The sequence below is a fragment of the Naegleria fowleri genome (genome assembly GCF_008403515.1).
Source record: "Naegleria fowleri strain ATCC 30894 chromosome Unknown tig66, whole genome shotgun sequence".
NCBI classification, from domain to species: Eukaryota; Heterolobosea; class Eutetramitea; order Acrasida; family Naegleriidae; genus Naegleria; species Naegleria fowleri.
The window spans coordinates 393,086-419,480 of NW_025407998.1; the positions used below are offsets into that span (position 1 = coordinate 393,086).

At 36.0% G+C, this 26,395-nt stretch overlaps 14 protein-coding genes across 14 annotated transcripts; 4 read left to right on the forward strand and 10 right to left on the reverse strand.

Moving 5' to 3' along the window:
• Positions 1-212: 212 nt before the first annotated feature.
• FDP41_008985 (uncharacterized protein) lies at positions 213-737 on the reverse strand (the record flags this gene model as incomplete). The annotated part of the gene is made up of 1 exon (XM_044712895.1): positions 213-737. The coding sequence occupies one exon, from the start codon at positions 735-737 to the stop codon at positions 213-215; it is 525 nt and encodes a 174-aa protein (XP_044557450.1).
• Positions 738-1,094: 357 nt separating this feature from the next.
• On the reverse strand, positions 1,095-2,690 carry FDP41_008986 (uncharacterized protein; the record flags this gene model as incomplete). Its single annotated transcript, XM_044712896.1, has 1 exon — positions 1,095-2,690. One exon carries the CDS (start codon positions 2,688-2,690, stop codon positions 1,095-1,097), a length of 1,596 nt encoding a protein of 531 aa, XP_044557451.1.
• Positions 2,691-3,053: 363 nt separating this feature from the next.
• FDP41_008987 (uncharacterized protein) lies at positions 3,054-5,444 on the reverse strand (the record flags this gene model as incomplete). Its single annotated transcript, XM_044712897.1, has 7 exons — positions 3,054-3,624; positions 3,838-4,076; positions 4,227-4,414; positions 4,510-4,560; positions 4,631-4,906; positions 5,029-5,102; positions 5,239-5,444. The coding sequence occupies 7 exons, from the start codon at positions 5,442-5,444 to the stop codon at positions 3,054-3,056; spliced, it is 1,605 nt and encodes a 534-aa protein (XP_044557452.1).
• Positions 5,445-5,748: 304 nt separating this feature from the next.
• Positions 5,749-7,344, forward strand: FDP41_008988 (uncharacterized protein; the record flags this gene model as incomplete). Its single annotated transcript, XM_044712898.1, has 4 exons — positions 5,749-6,361; positions 6,419-6,489; positions 6,548-6,620; positions 6,680-7,344. 4 exons carry the CDS (start codon positions 5,749-5,751, stop codon positions 7,342-7,344), a joined length of 1,422 nt encoding a protein of 473 aa, XP_044557453.1.
• A 553-nt stretch (positions 7,345-7,897) lies between these two features.
• On the forward strand, positions 7,898-10,372 carry FDP41_008989 (uncharacterized protein; the record flags this gene model as incomplete). The annotated part of the gene is made up of 2 exons (XM_044712899.1): positions 7,898-8,495; positions 8,559-10,372. The coding sequence occupies 2 exons, from the start codon at positions 7,898-7,900 to the stop codon at positions 10,370-10,372; spliced, it is 2,412 nt and encodes an 803-aa protein (XP_044557454.1).
• A 16-nt stretch (positions 10,373-10,388) lies between these two features.
• FDP41_008990 (uncharacterized protein) lies at positions 10,389-12,450 on the reverse strand (the record flags this gene model as incomplete). Its single annotated transcript, XM_044712901.1, has 5 exons — positions 10,389-10,743; positions 10,809-11,136; positions 11,256-11,437; positions 11,545-11,853; positions 12,245-12,450. The coding sequence occupies 5 exons, from the start codon at positions 12,448-12,450 to the stop codon at positions 10,389-10,391; spliced, it is 1,380 nt and encodes a 459-aa protein (XP_044557455.1).
• A 256-nt stretch (positions 12,451-12,706) lies between these two features.
• On the reverse strand, positions 12,707-14,332 carry FDP41_008991 (uncharacterized protein; the record flags this gene model as incomplete). Its single annotated transcript, XM_044712902.1, has 3 exons — positions 12,707-13,575; positions 13,631-14,157; positions 14,277-14,332. 3 exons carry the CDS (start codon positions 14,330-14,332, stop codon positions 12,707-12,709), a joined length of 1,452 nt encoding a protein of 483 aa, XP_044557456.1.
• Positions 14,333-14,406: 74 nt separating this feature from the next.
• FDP41_008992 (uncharacterized protein) lies at positions 14,407-16,161 on the forward strand (the record flags this gene model as incomplete). Its single annotated transcript, XM_044712903.1, has 1 exon — positions 14,407-16,161. The coding sequence occupies one exon, from the start codon at positions 14,407-14,409 to the stop codon at positions 16,159-16,161; it is 1,755 nt and encodes a 584-aa protein (XP_044557457.1).
• Positions 16,162-16,180: 19 nt separating this feature from the next.
• FDP41_008993 (uncharacterized protein) lies at positions 16,181-18,032 on the reverse strand (the record flags this gene model as incomplete). Its single annotated transcript, XM_044712904.1, has 2 exons — positions 16,181-17,352; positions 17,543-18,032. 2 exons carry the CDS (start codon positions 18,030-18,032, stop codon positions 16,181-16,183), a joined length of 1,662 nt encoding a protein of 553 aa, XP_044557458.1.
• Positions 18,033-18,104: 72 nt separating this feature from the next.
• FDP41_008994 (uncharacterized protein) lies at positions 18,105-19,656 on the reverse strand (the record flags this gene model as incomplete). The annotated part of the gene is made up of 2 exons (XM_044712905.1): positions 18,105-19,431; positions 19,532-19,656. The coding sequence occupies 2 exons, from the start codon at positions 19,654-19,656 to the stop codon at positions 18,105-18,107; spliced, it is 1,452 nt and encodes a 483-aa protein (XP_044557459.1).
• Positions 19,657-19,782: 126 nt separating this feature from the next.
• Positions 19,783-20,181, reverse strand: FDP41_008995 (uncharacterized protein; the record flags this gene model as incomplete). The annotated part of the gene is made up of 1 exon (XM_044712906.1): positions 19,783-20,181. The coding sequence occupies one exon, from the start codon at positions 20,179-20,181 to the stop codon at positions 19,783-19,785; it is 399 nt and encodes a 132-aa protein (XP_044557460.1).
• A 777-nt stretch (positions 20,182-20,958) lies between these two features.
• Positions 20,959-23,051, reverse strand: FDP41_008996 (uncharacterized protein; the record flags this gene model as incomplete). The annotated part of the gene is made up of 4 exons (XM_044712907.1): positions 20,959-21,770; positions 21,845-22,176; positions 22,229-22,377; positions 22,440-23,051. The coding sequence occupies 4 exons, from the start codon at positions 23,049-23,051 to the stop codon at positions 20,959-20,961; spliced, it is 1,905 nt and encodes a 634-aa protein (XP_044557461.1).
• Positions 23,052-23,199: 148 nt separating this feature from the next.
• Positions 23,200-23,852, reverse strand: FDP41_008997 (uncharacterized protein; the record flags this gene model as incomplete). Its single annotated transcript, XM_044712908.1, has 2 exons — positions 23,200-23,445; positions 23,640-23,852. The coding sequence occupies 2 exons, from the start codon at positions 23,850-23,852 to the stop codon at positions 23,200-23,202; spliced, it is 459 nt and encodes a 152-aa protein (XP_044557462.1).
• A 283-nt stretch (positions 23,853-24,135) lies between these two features.
• FDP41_008998 (uncharacterized protein) lies at positions 24,136-26,223 on the forward strand (the record flags this gene model as incomplete). Its single annotated transcript, XM_044712909.1, has 1 exon — positions 24,136-26,223. The coding sequence occupies one exon, from the start codon at positions 24,136-24,138 to the stop codon at positions 26,221-26,223; it is 2,088 nt and encodes a 695-aa protein (XP_044557463.1).
• Positions 26,224-26,395: the final 172 nt, after the last annotated feature.

A 26,395-nucleotide genomic window follows, 5' to 3' on the forward strand; every position in this document is an offset into this window, starting at 1 on the left:
ACTTTAGCAATTAGTGTTCAACAATGACAATACTGCGACGTAATAGAATCTTTTTGATGCCTGAACAGGTGATGATGTGATCAATTCAAGATACTGCAGTAACCCATCATTCATTAGTAGTATACAACAATTCATGTGCTCTTCGTCTACAGTTTGAGGTTTTTCATTTAATATCATGATAATATCATCTTGGAAAGTTGCGAACATTTGAACTAGTTCGAATGACTCTTTACAAATTTCGACATTTCTTCATGCAATACCCAAAAGCTTGGAAATCCCACAATCAATGTCTGTATGATATATTTCCACAACACACTTTCATCTCTCTTTACATGATGAGTTTTAAAGAATGAATGAATTTGTCTATAACACACCACAGCTTCAATCACATGAACCAATAACGCTCCATAAAATCCAATTCTCAACCAATCTTGATAACCCACAAATAACTTGAAAAACGATGAGAGGAATTGAATGGAATGAAGATTGGGATGAAACGATATAAATCCATGAATGACTAATCCTCCGACAAGAAGTAATGAAAGAAAAAAGGGAGATGATCGGAATTTCAATCCTTGTGGTTGTTGTTGATGATTCAAACGAGAAAAAGAATGAAATGAATGGGATGATTGAGAAGAAGAAGAAGAGGTAGCCTTAGGTGTAGTAGTAGTAGTGGTTGTACCTTCTTGTGTTGTGGGTGTTGTGGGTGATGATGAAATATCTTCAAATTTTACCATTTTTTTCAAATAATTGAGAAATGAATCAGTTCGAGAATTATCATCATCATTTAATATTAAATGATTCGATTTGGAATCAAGTGTAACTACACTGCAAATACAGAGTACTGGAAAATCCTTTTCATTGTCTTGATGGTACTTTTGTGATAAAGATGGATCTTTTCAGTCTCTCCTCTCGAAAAAGGATTTCATGCATCACCATGGATTATTAGCTTGTGTGTTCCAATCATTGTAGAATTCCAATCATTCCTTTTTGTTCACACACACACTCACACTCACTCACACACACACTCACACTCACACTACCCTTTCTATATAATTCTGATGATGATTCTATAACAATTTGCTAACATTTGTCTAACAATTTGCACCAATTAAATTTATGAAATGAGAAGGAAATGCAGCATAGGACAACATGATTAAGGAAGCCAGAATGCAAACATAGGAAATGCCAATCACCACTCGTTCAGGAAATAATGTTCCTTTCAACTCTAAAAAACTCAATCCACAAATGATGGACGTAATAATTGCAAAGAATGAATACACCAATATTGGAAAACTTCCTCTTCCCTTATACAAGTATTCGGAATAATTTAAAAGTAAAATACTTCCATACCAAAACAATCCTTGAAAGAAGGAAGAAATTAATCCTAAAATTCGATACACTCGAATGTTCTGACCTGAGATGCAAACACATCCACCTGAACAAAGAGCCATTTTCTTAATGGTTCGATTGTATAGTAATAACAAGACACATGCAATGAAAACAAAACAATATGAAATGGGAAATGAAATTCCATTAATGAAAACCTTGGATTGGAATTGATTGAATGGAGGGATGGATGAGGATGGATCACGAGGATTTTTCACTTTCTGTAATTTGGTCAAGAGTGAAAATGAATGATTTGTGACATTGGCCAAGAATGCTCCTTCGTATAAAAAGTATAAAATTGAAGCTAAAATGGTGACAAACATGGCAATATAAAATTTCATGACCACTCTCATCTTGACCGTTCTTGTGACATTCTTATTACTATCTGCTTCCTTTTTGGCAACTTCTGTCCAATTCACAGCAGTTGTCATGTGTTCTCTTCCACTTCCAGAATTCATTTCTTCTTCACTTCTCTGTTCACGAGTATTTCTTTCCACAAACACATAGGCAATTCCCAATGAAATTAATCCAATTAACATGATTGGAACTGCAATGCAATACACAATTCCTTTCGAACTATTCACATAGAAATGATACGCAACAGAGAGATTATTTGGAATTTGCAAAGTAGTTTCATCCCAAAGATAATCAATATCCGTTCCAGCAATCCAATGAGCCATCACCACAAAGAAGACACCCACTCCATAGACTATTTTAGTGCTCCATCCAAATCCAATCCATTCGGTGGCAAGAGCCCATGTTGAAAAACTCAACAAGACCCAAAAACAATGTGCAATGATCACACTCACCCAATCCTCTGTTTGAAACATGGAAACTTGAGGAGGACCTGTCAAAGTAGTATTCGTACCACCCGATGTTGTTGAATTATTAATACCACTACTACTACTACTACTAGTAGTAGTAGTAAATGAAATTGTTGCTGCTGAAATACTCGACGAGACAAGAGTGGACGTTCCATTATTCACTGAAGAATTGGTGAAATAATATTCGAGTGAGGAAAATGGAACAAGACCTTGACAAAAGAGTGCCACCAGAGGCCAAAACACCAATGCAAAGAAAGAGACTTGAATCCAAGAGTTTTCAAATTTCCACAATGTTTTACGATGAAGGAGTTTGGTCAAGAGAGGCGTTGGGACGAGAAAGACAACTCCTAAAATTCCACCCACACATGCACATAAGAATCCGAGACCAGCATCTTGAGAAGAAATGATCACATCGGAGAGACAGAGAGGTGTTGAAGAGTTGGTAGCAGTGGTAGCAGTTGTTGTTTTGAAATTCATTTTGGTGTTGATCAAGAGTGGATGACAATTTTGTTTTGTTGAATTTCAAAAGCACAACTGTTCAGAGTGAGCATCCTCAACTGCTGCTGTCATGTTCATGAAAAAAAGAGATACCCTAGCGAGTCAGGATCAGGTCATGACTTGTCAACTTTCGTTTTTTAAATGTAGTAGGTGCGCGACCTTGCACTATAAAAAGTGCATGTCTAATGAAAATGAAATTGTAAAAGAGCGACGACTTGACAACGCATCATGTCTCTTCATTGACAGCGCATCCAATGCATGTACATGATTCCTTGTCATGAGTAGAGAGAGGGTCAGAACTTGTTTATTAACGTTCATCGATGTTTCCTCCTCAAAACTTTTTTATGGATTGGCATTCATATAAATATTGACCATGGTGGTAATATCTGTCAAATTAAAGCCAAGTAAATTTGCAACAATTTTACCCACATCTGTATTGTCTCGATTTCCATAATAATTTTGTGATCCAGGTCCAAAACTATAAACATTAACATCCACAGCTGTGTGACCTCGTGTTGAGAATCCAATTCTTGCTCTTCTATTAATCACTTCATCAATTCCAAACATGAGAGGAGGTTGAATACTTTGCATTAATGCATGTTCACTAGAACTTAGACTTGGAATTCCATTTTGTGATAATATCAGTGAAACTTGTGTGAAATTTGTTGGATCAGTAATAAGGTTCGCAATGTATTCGGTGCTGTGTTTGATTGGACGAATTTGTTCAGTATAAAAGGCATATTCAGAATTACCATCCACATCTCTATTGAGAGTAATACCACCTGTTTCATGATCTGCTGTTGAGATGACAAGAGTATCTGGATTATTGGCAGCAAATTCTTGAACAATTTTAAATGCTTCATTGTAGGCAATCACTTCTTGCCATTGGCAAGCAATATCATTGGAGTGAGCACTGCAATAATACATGATGATATTTTGGTTTTTTAAATTGACATTGGAAAATGTGTTTACAATGTGGTAAAATAATAAATTACAATCAATTGAAATGATAAAAAAATAATAAATTAAATAATAATGAATTATTAGTAATAATTAATAAATAATATTAATTAATTATGAAATACACATAAATGAATCATGAGTTCAACTTGTCATTGATACTTACCAATGATCAATTCTAGAACCTTCCACCATTAAAAAGAATCCATTCTCATTATTCTTACTAATAAGTTCTAAAGCTTTTGTTGTCATTTGAGGAAGAGTAGGTTCAGGTTCATTCGTTTCCAATCGATCAATGGTGTATTTCATGGTTGTTGGAGCAAACAATCCCAAGAGAGGAAGTTTATCAGCTTTCAACAACTCATCCACATTGGTAACGTATTGATAACCTTGATCTTTAGCCATCTGTTTGTCATGAAATATTATTTCAACAATAGGATCAAGTCAAGAACAGGAAAATATGAACATTTTGTTGACAAAAGTTAGAATGATGATGATCATATTATTATTAACAAATGATTTGAAAATAATAATACTTGAAAAATAAATTCATACCTGAACTAGATCAATAGAATCCTTTCGTAAACTTCCATTAGATTCTTTTGGAATAAAATAGGATCTTCCACCTCCCATAATGATATCAATACCATATTTTCTGTCACGCATTTTACCAAAGAGATCAGACATCATGCGAATTTGTTGATAGGCAATTTTATCTTGCATGGATCTATGTGAAACGTGAGCTTTTGAAATTAATAGATCAATATTTATACAAATATATAAATAAATAACATTGAAGATGATGAATGTTTCTCACCATCATTCACTTAAAACCTACCAGAAAAAGCGGCTGGGGTAGCATCCGTGACAGGATTAGTGGCCACCAAACCTATCGATCAATAGATTGAATGTGTCATATTCATGTCAATCATTGGATAGTTCTTTTTAAAAAATCTTACCTGTTCTCATTCCCTTCTTTAAGGCTGCTTCCAACAAGGTTCCACATGGCTTCTTTGATGGATCAACACCAATAGCTCCATTATAACTCTTCAATGCACATGAAAAAGCAGTAGCTCCTGCAGCACTATCTGTGACATCGCTATCCGATGAAAAAGTTCTTGAGCTTCCCACAAGAAATGGGTCTAATGCCAGTGATTTGTTTTGTGTGACAGAATTTTTCATCATGAATCGGGCAAATGTTTGTGCAGCTGGTCCAAAGCCATCTCCTATCATGACTGTGTGTTATTATTAAATTAAATTATTGAAAAGAGTAAATGTATTATGATATGAATATGTCATAAATATTTCATCACAATGTGAACATATTTTACAAAATTAGAAATTGAACGACACCTACAAATGACATTCTTTGGAACGACTATTTCTTCCGTGTGTTGTTTCAATCCAATCACATACAACACAATATTCAAACTGAAATGTTGTTATCATAATATGAGGAGCAGTATTATTGAACATTTCACATTTTGTTGTATTTCAATAATATATTTGAATCATTTGAAAAAGATACCTTTTCTCACAATATATATATTTCAATAAACCCACGTACGTCAATGAGAGCATCACCAATACTGCCATTCCGACGAGCATATAAATGATCCATGTGGGTGTTTGTTTTAGGCTGGCAGAGAGTCCACTCGTTGTCGTGCTGTTGTTGGAAGATGAGACACCACCGCCTGCAAGACCTCTCTCCAAACGATCACTTCGAATGTGTCGAGTCTCGAGCTCACGTTCATCAAAGGATGAAGAATCCATTTTTTGATTTGTTTTTGTCTACATGAGTGTTCACAGGTTCGTCATGAGAAGAGATTGAACGCGTTGTCTCATAGATCACTCGTGTCGGAAAATATCAAAAAGAGAAGGGTGAGGTGACTGACGAGTTGGATATGAATGGCATTTGCTTTCACCTTCCAATTCATTTCATGATAATTTCGAATCAAGCAGCTCCAGGTTTGTATTAAATGTATTCGATCCATACCAAGGCTCGTTGATTCGTTCTTTTGAGAACCATGACAACACTCAGTGTTCTCTTACAACAACGGCAACCTTTTAAAAAAAAATGCATCAACTTCAACCCGAGAAGAAAAGGCTTTGCTTTGAAGTGTCGCCTGTATGGACCATTGTGTTCTTATTCATTGTGATGGGGTTGATCTTTTTTGCCATAGCGATCGGAGGAATTTTTGGCCCAGATTCGATAGAAATTGTTAAAGCAACGGACAGTCAAGGACGAGAAGAAATATTAGAATTTCCCCCCGAAATATGGAAGGACACACTTCAAGGCCAAGAGATTTCGGGAACCTTTGATGATCTTTCCGTTTTCAATGATGAAATTCTTTTTACTGTAGTGTTTTTCAAAAATTCTAGCCTTCAGTCATTCGGATTTCAAGATATGATGGAGATGAAAATAGGAGTAGAGGGATCAAATGATGATGTGAAATGGGAAGAGGTTGCACCACTTGATAAAACTCACACGAGAGAATTGACATGCCCTCAAGATTCTCTAACATGTCAACCACTGACGCTATTTCAATTAACAAAAATTTCTTTTAAAAAGTACAAAGCAACAATTAAGATAATCAATCAAGGAAAGCAAGCTGATATGAATTTGTTTCAGCCTAAACTATTCTTTAGCTACGCCAGTATGAATGACACTTTTGTCAAGTTAGAAATTGGTAAGTTTTTAAAACAAAACCAATCATAGATAATGCTTTCCTTGCTTGGATCAACAGCTTTCCGATATATCTTTTTGTTCTTTAACGTGGCTATTTTAGCTCTATTCTTGATCTTTACTAGATACAAGGTAAGTTGATCGATTATCTGTCTCTGACTCTTCTACAAAATTTTTGAAACCATATTAGCAACCATTCTCATTATGGCACACGGAGCAAAAGTGGATCGCCTTTGTTCTGTTTTTCTTAATTCTTTATAACAGTAAGTTTTTATTTAATTAATATTAAGGAACCTTTCCAAACCACATTAAACATCTCTAGATCCTATCTACGTACTTCAATATTTGTCTGACCTCTGGCTCTTTAATTTATTGAATATTCTCTTTAAGGTGACATATATTGCTATTTTATTGTTTAGCTTTTTGGTGTTTACACACTCAATTTATACAAAAGAGGAAAACCGTGGCGTATTTTCATTCTACTTTCCAAAGGGCATACTTGTCATCACACTTTGGATTCTAACTGTAGTATCTTTCATTTTAGTGAGCATTACCAAAAAGTATGACATTGCTTATGCATTTGAAGAGCTTGCTTATCACAACTATATTGCTGCTTCCATTGTCACTTTGTTGGGAGTATATATTTTACTTCTTCTTTACTATATTGTTCGAGGAATCGGAATGATGAAAGATCTTCCAACAAAATACTCTGCCAAGTTTAAGATTGTATATGGAGTGACCTTGTTTGTTTTAGTTGTTGCCATAGCTGCATCTGTAATTTCGTACTCATTTGGTAAGCTCACATCTTTCTTGTTTTTGGCAACCTTGGCACTTCTAAATTTATGGCCCTTTGCGTTGGCAATTTTCTTCCTCCCTTCCAATGAGAAACATATTGGAGAAGATAAGGATGAAATCAGAATACTTCAAGGTGCTGATGAGGAAGACGATGAAGAGCTGGTTGTTCAAGACGAGGATGAAGAGCAATAACTTTTCAAGGCGTAATAATCTATTGGGCGCCAAAAGTAAACTCACTTGAGAAATTGATAATTTTTGTTCAATCCACGATATTCAGAATGGATGATAAATTTCCTTTTCCAGTCAATATACAAATTTAAGCTTTAAATAAGTTTTTTCAGGTCCCCTTTCAAATGCCACAGGGATCTTAATTTACCTGTCGCTGTTGGTCACCACATTTGCTTGTAATTGAGATTAGAAATTTGGTGTTGAGTTTCCTTGCTTCATTTCCAAAGCACCCAAAGAGTGTGTGCAATTTCAAAAAAATCACCCAACAAGTCCATACGTTCGCAAAGCCCATCATCACACACACTCGGGTTATTTGCTAAACAAACATCATCAAAAACGTTGTTATTACTCATTCCTTTTAGTAGTAGTACATTCGTAATAATAATCACACCACAAATTAATATTAGAACGGCTTTTGCTCACAAAAAGGACATCCCTTTGTGAGGTTTTATATTTGTTGTTGTTGTTAGAAAACTTCATCATCAACGTAGCAACAACACATTTGTATCATAGAATAATGTACAAATCGAAATCGGCAAACATGTTAGGAACATCTCACAATTCCAATGGTTCTTCGTCCAGTACGAAGGCTTATCCCTCTCCGTTCTCGCTATCTTCACTTGCTGTTGATATTTCTCCACATCATTCATCTACTTTAACAATGAGTGGTACTCCAGAGTGGTTATCTTCATCGGTCATACCAATGACTTCGCCTACTCTTTATGAATCAACTTTGGAGCAACATGAAACAGTTATGAAGATTTTCAATCAAAAGCAACATCACGATGAGGACGAGCCTCAATGGTTAACGAATAATCACCACTATTCCGATCACGAAGATGAAGAATTCTTTGCTGTTGGAGATTTACAATCAATTGTAGATAATAATGGTAATAATAATACTAACAATAACACACATCCATTTGTTGTTCCTTCCATGGATTCGCATCACGAAAATCAACCATCAACGGCAAACTCTATCCTGGATGATTCTACCGCTCATCACCATCATCATCATAGCCTCGAACAACAATACGTACTTTATTCCGAAGAATATGATGAAGGAGTTTTACTCTCGGAAAGTCATCTCTTTCGCCAAATGGTTCAACCAACAGGTATGTGAGTTGATATATTTTGGATTTGCTGTTTCATACCGAATATAAATTGAATCAATGCAGCAGAGAAACGGCGCATAGGAATTAACAATATCGTTCAATTGGTCATTAAGCATGCTAAACTGTGGAAAGAATTGAATTATAACAATGATGCCTCTACGAGTAGTAATAGTACTAACAATAATGAGGAACTCTACCCATCAAAGTTTTTTGAACGTTATTCAGGCCTCATATCTAGATTTGCCTATGAATGTCCATTTGAAGACGTTTCTTCTGCATTCATAAAATTAATAGACGATTTAGAAAGAGACTATGGAATCAAATGTATTCAGAAGGCAGATAAGCACAATGGATTTCTTCGAGCAGTGTCACATTTCTTTTCTCCCACCATTTTCAAACCTATTTTCAAATTAGCAAGCTCTTCTGATACTCATCACTTTATTCAAAACACAAAGGAACATTTCAAAAACATTTTTATTGAAAACGGGCTGGTACCACATGTATCCCAAGTATTATTTGCACATCCTTCTTTTGCAGAAATTTATTACAAAACCTATAATTTCGTGATGAAATCAAATGGTCCACTCCCTCTCGATTGGAGGTGTTATATTGCAATATTTGCTGCTTCAAGACACAATTGTAAATATTTAGTGCGAAGACTGGAGGCGGAATTTTTACTTTACGGAGGGGACAGCAAGTGGCTACAAGGTATTGAATTTATTCCATCAAAGTTAAAAAAGCTTGTCAAGTTGAATTCGATACTTTGTCATATGCCTTGGATGGTCACGGAGGAACACATATCTGAGCTAGTGAGTAATAAGGGTGTTGATGATTCTGGATGGACCATTGCAGAGCTAGTTCATGCTATCACAATAATGTGTCATTTCTTTTCACTACCAGGATTAATTTTTGGAACAGGTATACTACCTGATGACGACACTACTCCTGTATCAGACATCCAGCACTCAATTATGGATAATGAAGAAGTGAGGAAGAGACAGAAGAATGAAACTCAAAAATTGGTTGAGACTTTAACCAAACATGATACTGATGATGACACACCAGTTGACAAAAATCAAAGAAATAAGGCCTTTGAAAGCACAGAATCTGAGTTTGTAGACTCGACGTCGAAACCTATTGTACCAACTCATCTATACAACAATTTGAATAACTTTGATTGCTTTTCGAGGCCACACTTTGCCTCAATGACTTTCTGGGAAGCTCAACATTATCAATCTCAAAACAATGAAAGATCAAAGTCACTAAGTACGGAAGGACTAATTCCGGAATCATCGATTCATGTGCCTTTAGTTAACTCTGCTTCCACAGTCAAGAAAAGTGCAACAAACAGACAACATTTAATCAAGACGAAAAAGTACAAATACAACAAGTATGACTTTACCTACAAAGATTTTGATGTTAAAAGTAAGATGTACGAAACTGCATCAATCTATGACTTTAACTGGGAAGAAAATGCTTATTCGATAATTAGTAGATTCTACCATGGAGCAGCTGATTTACTGGATGCAGAATTTGAATTCATCTATAATATGACAGATAACAGATGTGACGACATTAAGGATATAGATACTTCAGCATTTCGAGCAGCCATATGGTGCTATGTGCATAGACTTTATGGCGTCTCTCACGACGATTTTAACTATGAAAAAGTTAACAAGCTGTTGAATATTGACCTTAAAAAATACATCAAAACAATAGTATGCTATCCAGAGAGATGTACAAAAGAACAATTTATTGATATGGGTGTAAAATTACGAACAAAGGAAAAGATTCACATATGCTTACTTGCTATGGAAGCAAGAAAACAGGTGGGATTAATTTATGGTTTGAAAGCCATCAACAATTACATGCAATAGAATAGATCTTTCAATACTAATTTTTGTTTGCTACATTTCCTTTAGGTTCTTCTTCTTCATCGACCAAAAGGTCTCCAATCATTGCTCTCTTTCTGATGCGAGCATAAATGGAAACTCCAAGAACAATGCCAAGACATGTCAAGGCGACGATTCCACCCACCACAGCCAGAGCAATGGGAGCACTTAGGTCAAAATCTATGGTCACCACACTTTCCGTTGAGGCACACACCCACTTGGACAAGTAATCATTCACTATGCGATTTCTAATGCTGGACGAAAGGGGTACGAACTTGGCTTCTGTAATGGTCTCCTCAGAAGCTGATGAATACAAATACACAAAGTATCGATACAATACTTTTCCAACATTGCAACTAAATCATGATTTTGCATTTGTTCGTTTCTATAATTATCTTCATCACCTGACTGATATACTTACTCTGGCATGGAGGAGCTTTTATACACAATGTAAGAATAACCAGAAATTGGATAACTCTCTGCTCCTTTGGCATTGACAATATTTGCTGTAAATTTGCTATCGAATGCATCTTTGAAATCGTCCATGGCATTTTGACAAGATTTAGTGGTGGGCGAAACTGCATTTCCTGCTGCATTGATGATCTTGGCATAGGTGTGTTCGTATAAAGTGTCTGGTGTTTGATACGCAATGGTATAGGGTGTCAATATCACATAATTGGAGACTCCCACTGAACCTTTTTGTTTTGAAATGCTTGAAGGGGATTCATTAGGCCATTCAGAGGGAAGACCTTCACATAACAATCATCGCAAGGAAAATAGTTCACACATTTGGTTGAAGATGAGAGACATGAATAAGGCAATGTGTAAAATTAAAATTTGTAAAATCCATTGTTGTTACTCAACTTACTTGTATCTCCCAAATACCATGTTGTTTCACCTTTAGAATCTGCTGCAAAGGCTGTCAGAGCACTTGTGAAAATGTGTGTCGTTCCTGAGCTGTCACTTCTCACCACACGTTGAATGGGTGTATTGGGTAATCGACTAGCAATGGATGGATTCAGAGCAGCAATGGAAGGATCATTCCAATTACTTTTGTAATTTCCATAATAATATTATTTCCCATCACATTCAACAGTGAAAGAATATAATAATAATCATAACAAATAATTATAGTTCAAATAATTTCAAAGACTTACGTAATTTTCCCAGCAAATATATTGACCAATAGTGTTCGATCCAAAATCAACTGTGGATCATTCGAACTCAACTCTGGTAAATTATAAATCACTAAAATGTTGGTGCCTACAAAAGGCAATACTTGAGTTCCTGGATTTTGTGAGAATTGTTCATTGGAAGGAATGGATTCACTTGCTGCATAATCATAGGGAGTGGTCGTTGAAATGGAGAGAAGATTTGACAATCCCAAAGTACTTCCTACAGGTTGATAGATGAGTTCAATGTTGTTTTGGAAATGAGAGATGGAAAATTGTTGACCAAGTGCTTTGCTGAAGTTGTTGTTGTTGTGAACCATGTGAAAAGAATTCACAACAATTTGATTTCAAATTCATCACAGCCATCATCGCGCGACAAGTGTGTGTGATGGGAACAAAATTTCACAATAACGTTGCGCGGTCGAGACAATCATCACACCAACGTTGTGTGTTCAATTCGAACATTCACGAAAGGGAAGTTGGATTTCGAGTGTGTTGTTATTAACGTTCACAAATTTGTTCGTTTGTTCGTTCACATTCAAAAGTTGTCGTTCGTTTGTTCGTTCACAGAATTATGTATCATTCATGTCATTGCGTACAACAGAGAACACCATTCATATGTGAACAACCATCAACATCCATTCATGCATGCGTTGACCTTTTCGTCCAACTCCTCTATACTTACTGTACTTCCTCCGATAATGAAGAACCTCCACCTGTGATCATGACATTACTTGCAGGAAAACTTGCGTGAATCACCACAGAAGAAAACATGTTCACCACTACTACTACCACCACGGACACGAGATGATAGTATTTGAAATAGGAGGTGAATGACCTCGAAGCAAAAGGAGACTCTCGACGCAATGTGTTGGTGACACTGAGAGGCATTTTGTTGGTGTGATGTAAACATGCTGAGGAGAGACATCACACTGTGAAGAGGGAAGAAATTTGACGTCAAAAAAAACTCCTGGTTTCTCGTTCGTGCAAATAAAAAGAGAAAGTTCAAAGTAAAAGGAAGCATGGCTTTACATGGAAAGAGAAAAACGGAATGCTCTGACAAGCTGTTGTTATAGTACATACTATGCATACTATTAAAACCTATCATTATCTCATGAAACTATAACTACATGAAATGACCTCAATGCTAATTCTTTTCAGCTTGAATGAGCTCGTTGAGACGCTGTTCTTTAAATTGTTCGAGGGCTGTTTTTTGTTGTTCCATAAGACATCCTTGTGCTGTTGAGTTAATGATGGAGACAAAGAACCAACTAATCATTAAAATTAATACAAAATCCCAAATAGTGGCAAGAATACTCTTGGAGGCTTCAGTTGCGGTTTGTTTGATTGCATCTGGATGGAACTTGGCTCTTTCATTTTCGAAAAATGTTTTAACTTTTCCTTGAATGACTGGAAGTTTTAAATCCTCAATAAAATTAACAATTTTTTCTAGTTGCTCCTTTCTGAATATTGCAACTATGAGTAGTGTTTGTAAATTTGCCTTGATAATAGATTTTCCAATAACAGTGGCCAAAAAGAAAATCCAGAAAGGCACGAGATAGAAACCACAAGTGAGACCTGCCAAGTCAAAAAGAGGGTTAGGAATTGATGCCATTGCCAAGATAAAGAAAAATGTGTAATTGCTCTCAACCACTGTCTCAACTTTTGATTTGAACCAATCCATCCATTCATTCCAAATTTTAGAAATTCCAGTTGGAGTCTCTTTCTCTGATAATTCTTCTTCGTCTGAGTCATAATTTTCATCTTCAAGACTTTCTAGTGAAGAACCTGACTTTCTGGCGGCTCTAGCGATAAGAAATGGTGGAATTTCTCCAATGGCTGTTCCTAATCCCCAGAAAAGAGCTTCATATTCCACATTAGAAACAATCTCCCAAAATGTCATGCTGGAACCAGGTGAGGTAGTTGAAGGACATGTAAAACTGTTAGCACCATACTTTGCAAAATTACAAGAGTTGCATTCTGTACATGCAATAGTCACCTTTGCAATAAATGGTCCTGCTCGGAATGAGTTATAATTGTTGAGTGTCAAAATTACACTTCATCAACATACCTAAATACAGTAAAAATGTATGAAGTCCAGATCCAAGTCCAATAGAACTCAACACTCCTAACACAAGCCATTCTAATGCAATAATCGAATATGAAATAATTGACTCTACGTTATACGGTTCAATGAATGATATTCTTAAATTATTGCAAAAACTGTCAATATTTGAAATCGTCTCTCTGTTCTCTGTCAAATGATGGTGCTCGTTACATATAAATTTCCATGTAAAAATTAAACTAGCCAGTGACATAATTAGACCAAGAATAAATACAGTCAAAAAGAGTCTCTTTTGTACAAGATGAGCACAAAGTTGCGAAATTTTCAATTTCAACTCCATCAGACAGTACCATAATGTTCGGACCGGAGATCTCAACAAGGTCAATTTTTCTCTTTCCTCCGACTGTTGCTCTTTATATTTCTTTAACTCTTCTTTAAATAATTTCTTTGATTCCAGACTCAATTTTTGTAGTAAATCATGATGTTTACTCAAATGATGTGCTGTGGGTTTGGTCGCTTGATGTTGAGTCATGCTGTGTGCGTGTGGTCGGTTGAGATGATGAAGAAGAGGATGATCATAAAAAAATTTGATTATTGTCCACCACATCATAATCCCAATCATCATCATCATCATGTATCCATAATCACTTACGATTTGGTTACTTCTTTTGATGATACGAACGTGTTCAAGCTTTCACGTTTTGACATTTTTTTGAATATTCGATCAATTTTTGGCAACGCAAAAGTGCGAACCCGCCAAAAGCAAGACAACACAAAAAAAAATGAAAAAGAAACAACAGGATGCAACAACAATGGATAATTCCTTCCCGATCACCTCTCAAAGCCCGAGTTTTTCTCAAAAATCATCAAGTCGTCGTGGTGGGTCCTCATCGATTCAACAACAACAACACTTGCATTTACATCATGTGGTAGTACAAGAAAAGAAATCAAAATACAATGAGGAAGAGGAAGACGAGGATGATATGGAGGTCATGTCGGTAAACGATCAACAACAATTTCTAAATCATACAAATAAGAAAAAAAACATTGATCAAAGTTCGGAATCAAACAAGATCAAAGGTAGTAATAACTTTAAAAAACTCTCCTCAGATGTTAAGAACTCGGTCAATTCTTCAAAAGGTTCTGTTTCATCCAAGGATATAACTGTTTCAGATGACACAATTCCTCTTAAATTGAAAAAGAAACCATATCCTGATACTTTAGAGGAGGAACAATTGTCACATCAAGAAGTGGAGCAGGATTGCATTGATGAGGGAGAACTTGACCATGATGATGAAAGTGTCACCAACTCAAACAACTCACTTCATATCCTCTCCACGGTTCGACAAAAACTTCACAAGGGTCAAAACGTTGAATCAAACAAGCCTGAAAAACCTTCCAAAATGGCTGAATACATCAAGAGATTTAGAACAGCTCCTCCCACTAAAAGGAGTGAAAGAAAACGGCTGGACAAACATGAGTCCGTGGAAGTGAAAATTGAAAATCCCAAGATTGATCAACATTGGAAAACGAAACTTGTGACTGATTCTAATGAACAAATTCATCCATCCATTAGAAACATTAGAAACCTAAAAGAAAGCATCAAAAATGAGATTGACGAAGTGGACAACGATATCAGAATGGCCAGAAGACATAAACCGTCTGAAGACTACGATCTTTCACCACAACTGTTTTCTCTCAAGGAGAAATTTTCCTACATTGATGCTCTTGATGTTGATATTACTGAGCTGAATAATATGACTGAAGAGGCTTTGGAAAATGGTTCATTTCATCTTTTAAACAACTTAGAAAGCAAGAAAAGTAACCCAAGCCCTCAGAATTCAAGTGTTATAAGTAAAAATACCACTGACAGTGAGGATGACTATGACGGATTATTTGAAGAAAACATAAGATCGCGATTGAAATCCTTAGGACTTTCAGACTCGGTTTTGGGAATAAACCATCTTAAAGGAGAGCTTACATTGGAAGAAAAAGCAGATGATCTCATCAAGCAAAAAGGAAAATCAATTAATGTTCAAGATTCGAAAGACATTCTCGACAAAGAAGATAGAAATTTTATTTGCAAAAGCCCAACAAAACTTAGTACCTCAAAAATCAGCATTTCAGAAACTTCTGTAAACCCAACAAGAATTTCAGAACCGACGAATAATCCACGGAGCGAGGAGAGTACTTCCGAGAAGGCGAGAGAACAGACACTAAAAAAGGAAAACACGATGGACATTAATATATCAAACAAAACCTCAGCAAATATGGAGAGTTTTTTAGGTCAGTCACTTCAATCGGTGTCATCAGTATCATCAGTGAATGATAACGATATCAGTGTTGGATGCTGTCAACGAATGATAGAAGAAATGGTCACTTCTCAAGATTTTTCAGAAGAAACACCAACTCGTCTTGCCGTTGATATTAATGACGACGATCATGAGTTATTCACCTCCGACTACATCTGCCAAACTCTAAGGCAAAAAATCGATTTCCTCAAAAAACGTTTATCAGAATTAGAAGCACAAAGGTAAAGCATGAAGTTTATTCTCACTACAAGATCTTGTGAGGATTCATAATGTTTTTTGGATCTAAGGTTTTCTTCAAGGATTTCATCAAATTGATTGACACGTCACATTGAGAATAATGTAAATACTTCTTTTTAAGCATACCAATTCCATGCTCAGCAGAAACGCTTCCCCTGTGTTTGCTTGTCCATTCATACACGTAGGGCTCAATGGTGTCCTTAATTTTTTGGTCAAATGTTGGTGAAGTGATATTGAGATGTAAATTTTCGTCACCTAAATGTCCAAAGCTAAACACCTTAGCTTGAGGGAATATTTTCATTCTCTCCTTCATATCCAATACAATATCATACATTTTTGAGAGAGGAATTGAAATGTCATACTTGTAAACGTAACCATCCTTTTTAAGAGACTCTGAAACCAATTCTCTAAACTTCCACAAATAATAATATTGCTTCTCATCAAAAGCCAAACTTCCATCAGAGGCCACGCCTTCTTCCAACGCTTTTGCAAAAAACATGTTCAATTTTTCTTCATCATGCTCTCGTGAACTACCTTGAGTTTCAATCACCATGTAGAATGGGTATTCTCCTTCCACTGGTGGAGCACCCAATGTATCTTTGTGATGTTTCATGACTAATTTCATGCTATCCTTATCGACAAACTCAACTGCTGAAAGAATTTCACCCAATTCTTTTTTGGCCATATAAATTAATTGTTGAATCTTTTCAAAAGAATCTACTGCAATAAGTGCAACATTGACGGATTTTGGTTTAATGGCCACTTGGAGGCTCACCTTTGTGATAATTCCTAAAGTACCTTCACTTCCAACAAGTAAATGTGACAAATGGTAGCCAGTGTTATCCTTTCTTATTTCTTTAATGTTATCCATAATAGATCCGTCAGGCAAAACACATTCTAATCCAAGTAAATTTGAATGTAAAGATCCAAATCTGATAAATCTAATGCCTCCAGCTCCTGTTGCTATATTTCCACCAATTTGACAACTTCCTTTTGCTGCTAAATCTAAGGGCATTTGATATCCCTTTTCATTCAGAAAGAGATTAAGTTGTTCCAAAATACATCCTGATTGACAAACTAGAGTTCCGCTTCGTTCATTGAATGATATTATTTCATTCATTAAATTAGTACTTATAATTACTTGAGGTCTTGGTTCAATTGTGGGGTCAACAGGAACACCTGAATTTGTCTCATTCACACAAGGATCACATATAATATTTTGCATTTTAAAACAATTCATATTTTGAATATAATGTACATTGTTAAACAAATGAAGCCAAAATAGTTGTTATCAAAAAAGGAAAAATAATTTCAAATCGCAAGCACTATGTTCATCCACAATAGTATTTTTGATATTACGATTACTTACCAGCTCCGACAAGTCCAGTGTTTCCTCCTTGAGGAACAATTGCAATATTATTTTCATTACAATATTGAACAATTTTAGAAACTTGTTGAGTGGTTCTTGGTCGCAATACTAATTCCGATGATCCTCTATATTGGCCAGTCCAATCAGCGTTGAACGCTAAATCAATAGAATCAGGACTGTACAATACTTCTCCACCCTTTTTATGAGTGGATTTGTCTTGAGCAAATATTTCTTCAAACGCCCGAACATGATCCCGAGAAATTAATCCTGAAAGGTTGAGAGTTTGATGAAAGTTTCTGACAATAGCACTGTTGTACATTCCATGGAATGGATCATCAACACTTGGACCTATTGATGATGATTTTACAAAACATTTGTGGATTGTTGCTGACACGAGTTTGGTTGATCCTCCTTTCATTGCTGAAGAAACAAAGAAATTTGAAGCCATGATGTTTCTGGTGGTGTGACCACAGGTGGCCAAATGGAACATTTTTTATTGAGCGAAACCCTCTCGTAAGAATCCTTTGGTTGTTCTCTCTTATCAAAAGCATTGTGACTAATGTTAATGATCACTCTCTTCTCCATTTTCGTGATGGTTTTCGTCTGAGGCTGATGGATTATAGAAAGGTTCTGCAGAATTTGAAGAGACACTTGCAACTATGTCGTGGTTGTGATTGTTATTGTGTTCTGGTTGAGCGTTGGAAGTTGTGGCGGTAGTAGGTTTTTGGATCTTCTTTTGTCTACGGTCTTCTCGAGATTCGCTGTCAGAATCTTCATCACTTGAGGACCAATCGTTCTTTCTTCGTTTCTTTTCACTATCTGCAATATCTGTGTAAGGTTTATGATGTGTTCCCAGTGGTGTTGTGGAGTCACCAGTCTTTTTCTTTGATGAAATCAAGGATGTTTTCTTGCTCGAAAAATGAGGTTGGTTATAGTATGGATCTGTCACAGGTGCAATCGGAGGGAATTTAGAGCTTTGCGCTAAATGATTTACAGCATATTGACCTGTACCAGTTGCAGGATTAATTGAAGGAGCAGTAGAAGCATAGGCCTTTCCTCCACCTAAAATAGGTGTCCTAGATGGATTGATTCGAATATTTCTATTTCCTAATAATGTGCCGGAGCATTCTAAAGCCTTATTTCTAGATTCGAAATGTAAAAACTCTACAAATGCAAAACGAGCACTGTGCACAGCATCTCCTGCTAAAACGACTTTTGTTACGGGTCCACAATTAGCATCGAAAAATTCTTTAAGATCATCTTCAGTTAATCCAACATCAACATTTCCTACATAAACTGTTCTATTGATTTGATCATGATGCACCGGAGTAAAAGAATAAGTGGCACCATTTCCAACAGCTCCTGGAGTTGGTTGAATTGGCGTTCTTGAGCCAAGAATTCGCAATGCATATCGTCCTAAGAATTGACCAGAGAGGGAAATCGCTGCTTGAGCGCTTTCCTTTTGTTCAAATTCAAAAAAGCCAAATCTTGTTGGGTGCTGAGTGTCTCCACAAACTCTATAATTTACAATTCTTCCACAGTATGAAAAGAACTCACAAACCTGAGTCTCTGTTATTTGGGTGTCAATACATGTAACATAAATAGTCCTTTTAACTTTTTCTTCTTCCTCTGCTTTTTTCTTTAGATCGGATTCGGAAAGATATTTGTATAGAGGTGGTGAGGTCTCTTGTGGTTGTTCTGATTGACTAGCTGATGCATTTGCGACGACTTGTTCGGATGAAGGCTTGTTTGGAGGTGAAGAAATTGGATTACGACTCAGTGATATTCTCAATGTTTTTCCCAATAAATCCGTTCCGCTCAACTCGAGAGCAATTTTGGCTTCATCGGGTGTTGCGAATTCAACAAAGGCATAACGATTTGTTGCGTCTCTGCCAGATCCGAAGTTAACAAATTGTCGGTTATTCAATACAACAGAAAGAACCATCATCATAAGTCCATCACGATCCAACTACAATATGTGTTACTTACCCAGCCATCTTGCAATTTGTAATCGTTCCGCACTCGTCAAAAAACGTCTTTAATAATTCTTCATTGAATTGCTCGGGAAGGTTTGAAACGTAAATAGTTCTACCCATGCCTGGCTTTGATGACATTTTTTTTGTTCAAAAATAAAAAACTAAGGCCATTATTCGTGCACTAGAAGCGTTATGATTTGTCTGTTTAATTATGATATACTTTTATAATGCTACATGGATCTGTTTAGATGCAATATGTGATGACTAGAAAAATCTTCTCAAATTGAAAACGCCACCTTCGAAAGGTCGAGTTGTTTTTTCTTCATCTTTTTGTTCCGATTCTATTATTTTGTTGTGAACATCAGCAGATTGTTGATGATTATTGATGACGGAAACAGGCGTACCCGAAGAAACGTTATTATTTGATTGTGGAGCTTCATTTACCTCCACAGGAAGATTGCTATTATTCGTTATGGTTGCAATCGTCTCTTCTTTTGTTTCTTCGGTTTCAGAAAAAGCCTGTTGATTTTCTTCAGCCTGTTTTCGTTTCGCTTCAATGGCATCAGCATCAAAGTACAAGTGAAATTGTCGGCCTGCTGGTATTCCAATACTACATCCGATCGTCAACCCGAGAAGAATTGCTCTTATTCCCAAACTTTTCATTTTTTCAAATAATAATAAAAGAGTCGTCTTCCTAATAGTCAGAAATTAAAGTGTTGTAGGTCAATTTCGTCGTTGGCAAATGCAGATTGACGACACTTTGAATTCCATCATTGAAGATCTTCAGGATTCGATTTACCTCAATAAATTTAAAATTTCTTCATTGTTTCTCTCCTTTCATTCTCTTGTGAAAACTGATACCACAAAATGCTTGAAATGAAATATGCTTTTAAAGTTGAAAAAGAGACTTGTGTGAATTTTATTGAAATGCGCAGAATTCTCTCTCTTTGACAATTCTCTCAAGAATTTAACCCTTCTTGAAAATGGGCTCAAAATCAATCATTTGGTGGAGTTTCGTTGCAGTTAGCTCCCTTCTCAGGATCTTGTAATTGGTTCATAATCTCATCAGGAAGCTTTGGAGGTAACCTTTTAAGACTTTCACGCCCTTTGTGAAGATTTGAAAATCACAAAGGGCGTGACGACAAGAGGAATGCCGCCTTTATAATTTTAGAGCTTTCTGAGTCCCCTTTTTGAAAAAGTAGCAATCACGAGGATCCATTCTCATGGAGCCTCTTCCATCAATCAGGTATTCGGAGTCAAACATGGAGAAAGTATGGCAATTATTGAGCCAGCATTTTCTCGCCAAGTAATACATGACCAATGGTGGACATATAATGGAAAGAAGGAACATCACCATGCATTCCATCAAGTGAATCGAAAGCATGCAACAGACGAGTGCTGGCGAAAGAGGTTGCATTTTTATTGCTGCAGAAAAATCTTTCATTCTGTTGGTGGTGGTGACATCTTTGTTTTGACATATTGTAATTCTTGTTTTCGTTTCATAACAACTTGCTTGAGTTCCATTTTAAATGGTGAAACTTCCGTCTTGTTGGGCGTTGACGCACTGAGAGAACTGGCATTAAGATCATTCTCGTCATGGTCCTTCGAGTTGTTATTGTCCAGTAATTTCACACTCATTATTGAAGGATCAGAGCGAAGCCTTAAACGGTTCGTACTACTACCAATTGGTGGCATTCTTAGTCTAGGTTCATGATGGCTCAAAGAGTTTTGGGAAGCATTTTCTTTTGGTGTCTCATTCTCAAACTCATAAACCTTCATAACATTTGGATCACTCGGCGAGGCAGTTCCTGAGCTTGCATTACTTGACGGCAAAACCTCTTCATGATAAAATTTTCTATCATATTCTTTGGAAGCTTCTTGGATGGGAATGGTGGAAAAGTCCTCAAACAATATATCAATTTCTTTACTGTCATCAGAGGTTTGTGATGGCTTGGGAAATTTATGTGAGCTTACTTGTTTGCAAAAATCTCCAATCTTATATTTCAAATTGTTCATAGAGACAAAAAGTGAATTTTCAGTTTGTTGGAATTGTTCTTCTGTTTGATTTTGCTCAGTTATTAAATAGAGATAAGATCTAATGCTATCCATTGAACTCTCGATTTCTTTTTTGAATTGAATGAATTGATCATATTCTGATTTCTCTGTAGCTTTGGCAAGTTTTTCAATTTTTTCAACAATTTTAATTGAGAGAGAATGACCAATTTTGCCCTTCTCTGATAATTCATACATGACTGTCAAAAATTGTTGAAATGGAGGCATGTTAACTCAATAAGCACATAGTTCAAGTATAAAATGAAACACTTACGTTTTTCTTTTGATTTCACACTTAGGTTCTTATTCTTGCACGTCGTTATAAGAACGTTAATTAAAAAATCATCAATGTCGCTATTGATGGATATTAATTCAGAAATTATTGAAATGCTATTACTTGAAATACTATTAATAAACATAGATATTTCTTCGAGTTGAGGAATCTCCTTATCTTGAATTGTTTGAATAATGTACAAAATACTGTTTTTTAACTTGATACTTGAGGTCAAAGATTCTACGAGGTTTTTTCTCATTTCTTTGCATCTCAACATGTTGTCTGGAGTATTAAGCTCAATTCTTGAAATGGGTGCATTGTGGAGATTGTCACTACGATCATAAAACCTTTATATAAAATTTCATGTTGTATCAAATAACCTACATGAAATATCCTCTCGATGTGAGTTCAACCTCTTTGATTGTTTTTAAAACATCTGTGCATTTCTTTGAATAAACTTGCATGGATCGAACAGCTCGCTTCAAATTGTTTGGGGTTGCATGATTTTGATCCTTTAATAGATACATGGTATTCTGTATTATTTTGATATTTGTCAGTTGATTCAAATTTTTCGCTCATATCTAAGTTTACTTACCTCAAATTCTCTAAATTTCACAACCAATAAAAATAGTATGATCAAACACAGAGCAGAGAATAAAGGATGAAAAAACTCTATATCAAAAATTACTAGCACAGTAAATAGTATTATTATGAGAGAAGAATTCGGTTGCTCGATTGCTACACTTGGCTCATCTTCAATACATTCCAAACTGTCTTCAATGATTTCAGCCTTTTGTTTTCCAAGTATAAATGCGTAGTGATCCAAGTAAGCCTCAACTGCTTGATTTTTGTAGTATCGATCATAGTCAAATAACAGAAATAAAACCATTGTCCAGATATAACTAGAAATATGAATACAAAGAGAGAAAAAATCTTTTGAGATAGATGTAAATGATTTATGATCATCATGAACGAGAGTATGATTATTGACCTGAGACAAAGGTGCAAAATTTTGAGTGGTAGTAATTGGCGACGATGACGAAGCATGATTTGTCTCATCGGTTGTTGAAATTTTAAAATTATTAATCATAGTCGTCTTTGTACAATTTTTTACCCCTTCCGAGCTATCATCTTCATTGTTATTGCATTCCAGCAAATCATCCAATTTCCGACCAAGGGGTGTATGAACTCGCAACACTTCATGCATTTTTTGTCGTGTTCCTCAGACATAGCTCTTCAATGACACACAAGAGTTGGGAAGTTTAAAGGGAGTGTTGGTTGAATTTAATGAACCCATATTCGGAACAGAAGGACAACATTTGTATCTAGTTTGAACAAGAACAGCATTTCAAGGATTATTCTTGCTCTTCGCAATACTTTTGATATTCGGTCTTGTCCATCAAACCCTCTGCTTCCTTTTCAAATTCCATCTTAATCATCCATCCATCTTGTTCAGCACTTTCGTTGACAATTCCTGGATTTTCAGAGACAACACTATTGACTTCCACAACTTTGCCTGAAACAGGAGAATAAACTTCGCTCACTGATTTAACGCTTTCAACTTCTCCAATCACACTGCTGGCCTTGATAACATCACCAGGCTATGTATTATGAAATAACAATCACAGTGATGATTTGAAAATAAATGATTTACCAATTTGAAACGTTTTGTAATCATAGTATCATCATCGGATTACACAGTCCAATCAAAATATTAAAATATATAAAATTAAAGCAGCAATGGATGATGAATGATCAATAATATCAATAATGTTAATATTTATGATGTACAAACCTTTACAGACAATTCAACATGAACAATTTCTCCAAGTTTCTTTTGAGCCTCATCTGAAATACCAACAACAACATTCTTTCCGTTTTCAAATCTCACGTATTCGTGGTCCTTTGTGTATTTAACGGTGGCGTATCCTCTTCTTTGAACAAAATTCAAGCACGATGTTCTGAGGAGTCTGGTGGCTGATGATGATTTGGTGATTGCAGAGAACATTTTTTTGAAACGTTTCTTTACATGCTCTCTATCGGTGATCGAGTACTACTTTGGACAATAACGTAGCTCAGGTTTTATATTGAATGATTAATTGGTGTGTTCCACGATATGCTCAAAGAACAATCAGTGGTGATTCGGTGGAGAAGCACCAATCAGAACAACCGCTAAATGATTGGTTGCCACATATTTTTTTCCACCCACTACCAGAAAATTCTCTTCCAGAAAAAAGAAGAAAAAATGAACTAGAAGGAACAAACACACAAGAAAAACACACAAAAAAGAAATGCCCATTCCATCATCAACACCTCGCAACAATTACCGACAAACCAACAAGAGTGTCAGCTTTTCTCTCGATTTCGAAGAGGAAAACAACAATTTTGACGACTTCTCATTGGACAACAACAAACAACACAGCCCGACTGCTGCTCCATCTCCGAAACTTACCTTCGATGATGATGAAAATGATTCGATCATGAGAGATGATGAACAACAGCTGGATGAATACGTTGCCCGTGTAGATTCACCACGATTTGACTCGGATGATGACCCCATGTACGATGATGATCATCGTAACCATCATCACGAAGATTTATCTCAACCCTTGTCACAAATTTCATCATCAGAAATTCTCGATGATTCTTCGGCGATCAAAGTAAAAACAGAAATTGATGAATTGTTTGAGGAATGTGAAAGAGAAAAACAAGAAGAGGTAACATATAAATCTCGATCATCATCAGACGTTAAATCTCCAATATTGACCTTTTCAGCAAGCGTTCCAACACAGGTTTCATCTCCGATCCTATCTAGTCCTGTGGGTCTTAGTCAATATCAAAAAGAACAACGTAACGTTTATCAATATGAGGATATTAATCAATTGACACAACAATCTGCAGCTCCAAAAACTGAAAATGATCAAGAGGTCATTGATTTAGAACTTACAGAGTCACAATTAGAGAGTTTACAAAGAGAGGATGAAGGAAGCACCTTCCACAATTTCGAAAAAACTGAAGTAACAGCAGTGAAAGAAGAAAATATTGCAGTTCAAAACTCGTCGATTGCTTCGATGAATCCAACAAACAATGTCTCTCCTCCTAAACAACAAGAAGAACAACAACCAAATGCATCAACCTCTAGTGATCCCAATATTTCAACATCATCCATCACTACTAACAATCACATGATTGAGTCCATCAGTAGTAGCAACAACAATAACAACACTGTGCCAACAACCACAGAGGATGATGATGAACTTGATATAGATTATTCTCAAATTGAAGCGGCCCTTAGGGAAGCAGATGAACAAGAAAAGTTAAACGCCGCTCAAGAATGCACTAAAGATTCATATGTGTCACCAATGGAACAATTCAGATCCAAAATTGTAGCACCTCAATCCTCTCCTCAACCACCTCCATCATCACCGAGAACACAATCTTCGAATCAAACCTTTCCCAAAGTCAAAGATGAAATCCAAATGAGTCAAGAACGTTCCTTATTACCACCACCAGTGATTATGGATGAAATTGAAAATTCTGAAGGATCACAAATGGATTCTGTGAAACTTTCTGTTCCAACTAAAAGTCCAGAACGCCCTCTTACTTTTAGAGAAGCTGTCTATAAGAAGCTAAGTCATTCACCTCCTAGCTTTAAACCAATAATTCCAGATAAGGAGCTCGTGGCAATCAAAGATCAATATGGATTAATAGTTTTTCAAAGAGGAAACAACTATGCAAATGAGGAACGAATTTTTGAAATGAATGTAGATACTATTGAAGTTGAAGATGGTGTTGAACTTACGTTTTTGACATCCAAATGTTGGGGAACATTGGAAGTACCATATTCTCAGAGTATTGTTTTTGATTCAAAGACCATGAATTTGAAGAAATGTAAATGCTCTTGTCCTGTTGAAGATCATTGCAAGCATACTTGTGCTTCTCTCATTACTTGGTTAGACTGTAAAAAGAAGAATTTACCTTTTCCATCTCTTAATTCGATAGGAAGTCGATTAGAACTAGCTCTAAATGAATTAACTCAATTGAGAAAAGAGGTCGAACGATTAAGGAAAGAAAATGAATGTCTCAAAGATAATTACAGTTCAAATAGTGATGATTCAAGTTCGTCATCCTCCATCATGAAAGATTCAAGTGTGACTACTCCCATCAAGATGAATCACCAGAATCTAGGTCAGAATGGTTTTGTTTCTTCAAACAGTATTGAAAAGACTCCTCCAAATAGAGCCATCTTTTCTTCCCCAATTTCTCCCAGCAATGTGGCAGAATCGACCGATCTCAAACGAAAACGAACGACCTATACTCAAGGCGAAAGAGATCCTCATGTTGAACTTGGAGAAACATGCAAGAAAATACATTTCTAAATTACAAGTTGCATTGCGTGATAATCTCTTCATGTTTTCTTTTCACACAACAATTTAAGAGGACTGCACTTGCAGAAATTGCCAATCGCTGGGATTTTTTTGTCCGACTCAAAAACAAGGCATATTTTACTTGGACACCTGCAGTTTTTGCAGGTTGGCATTTTATGTGTCC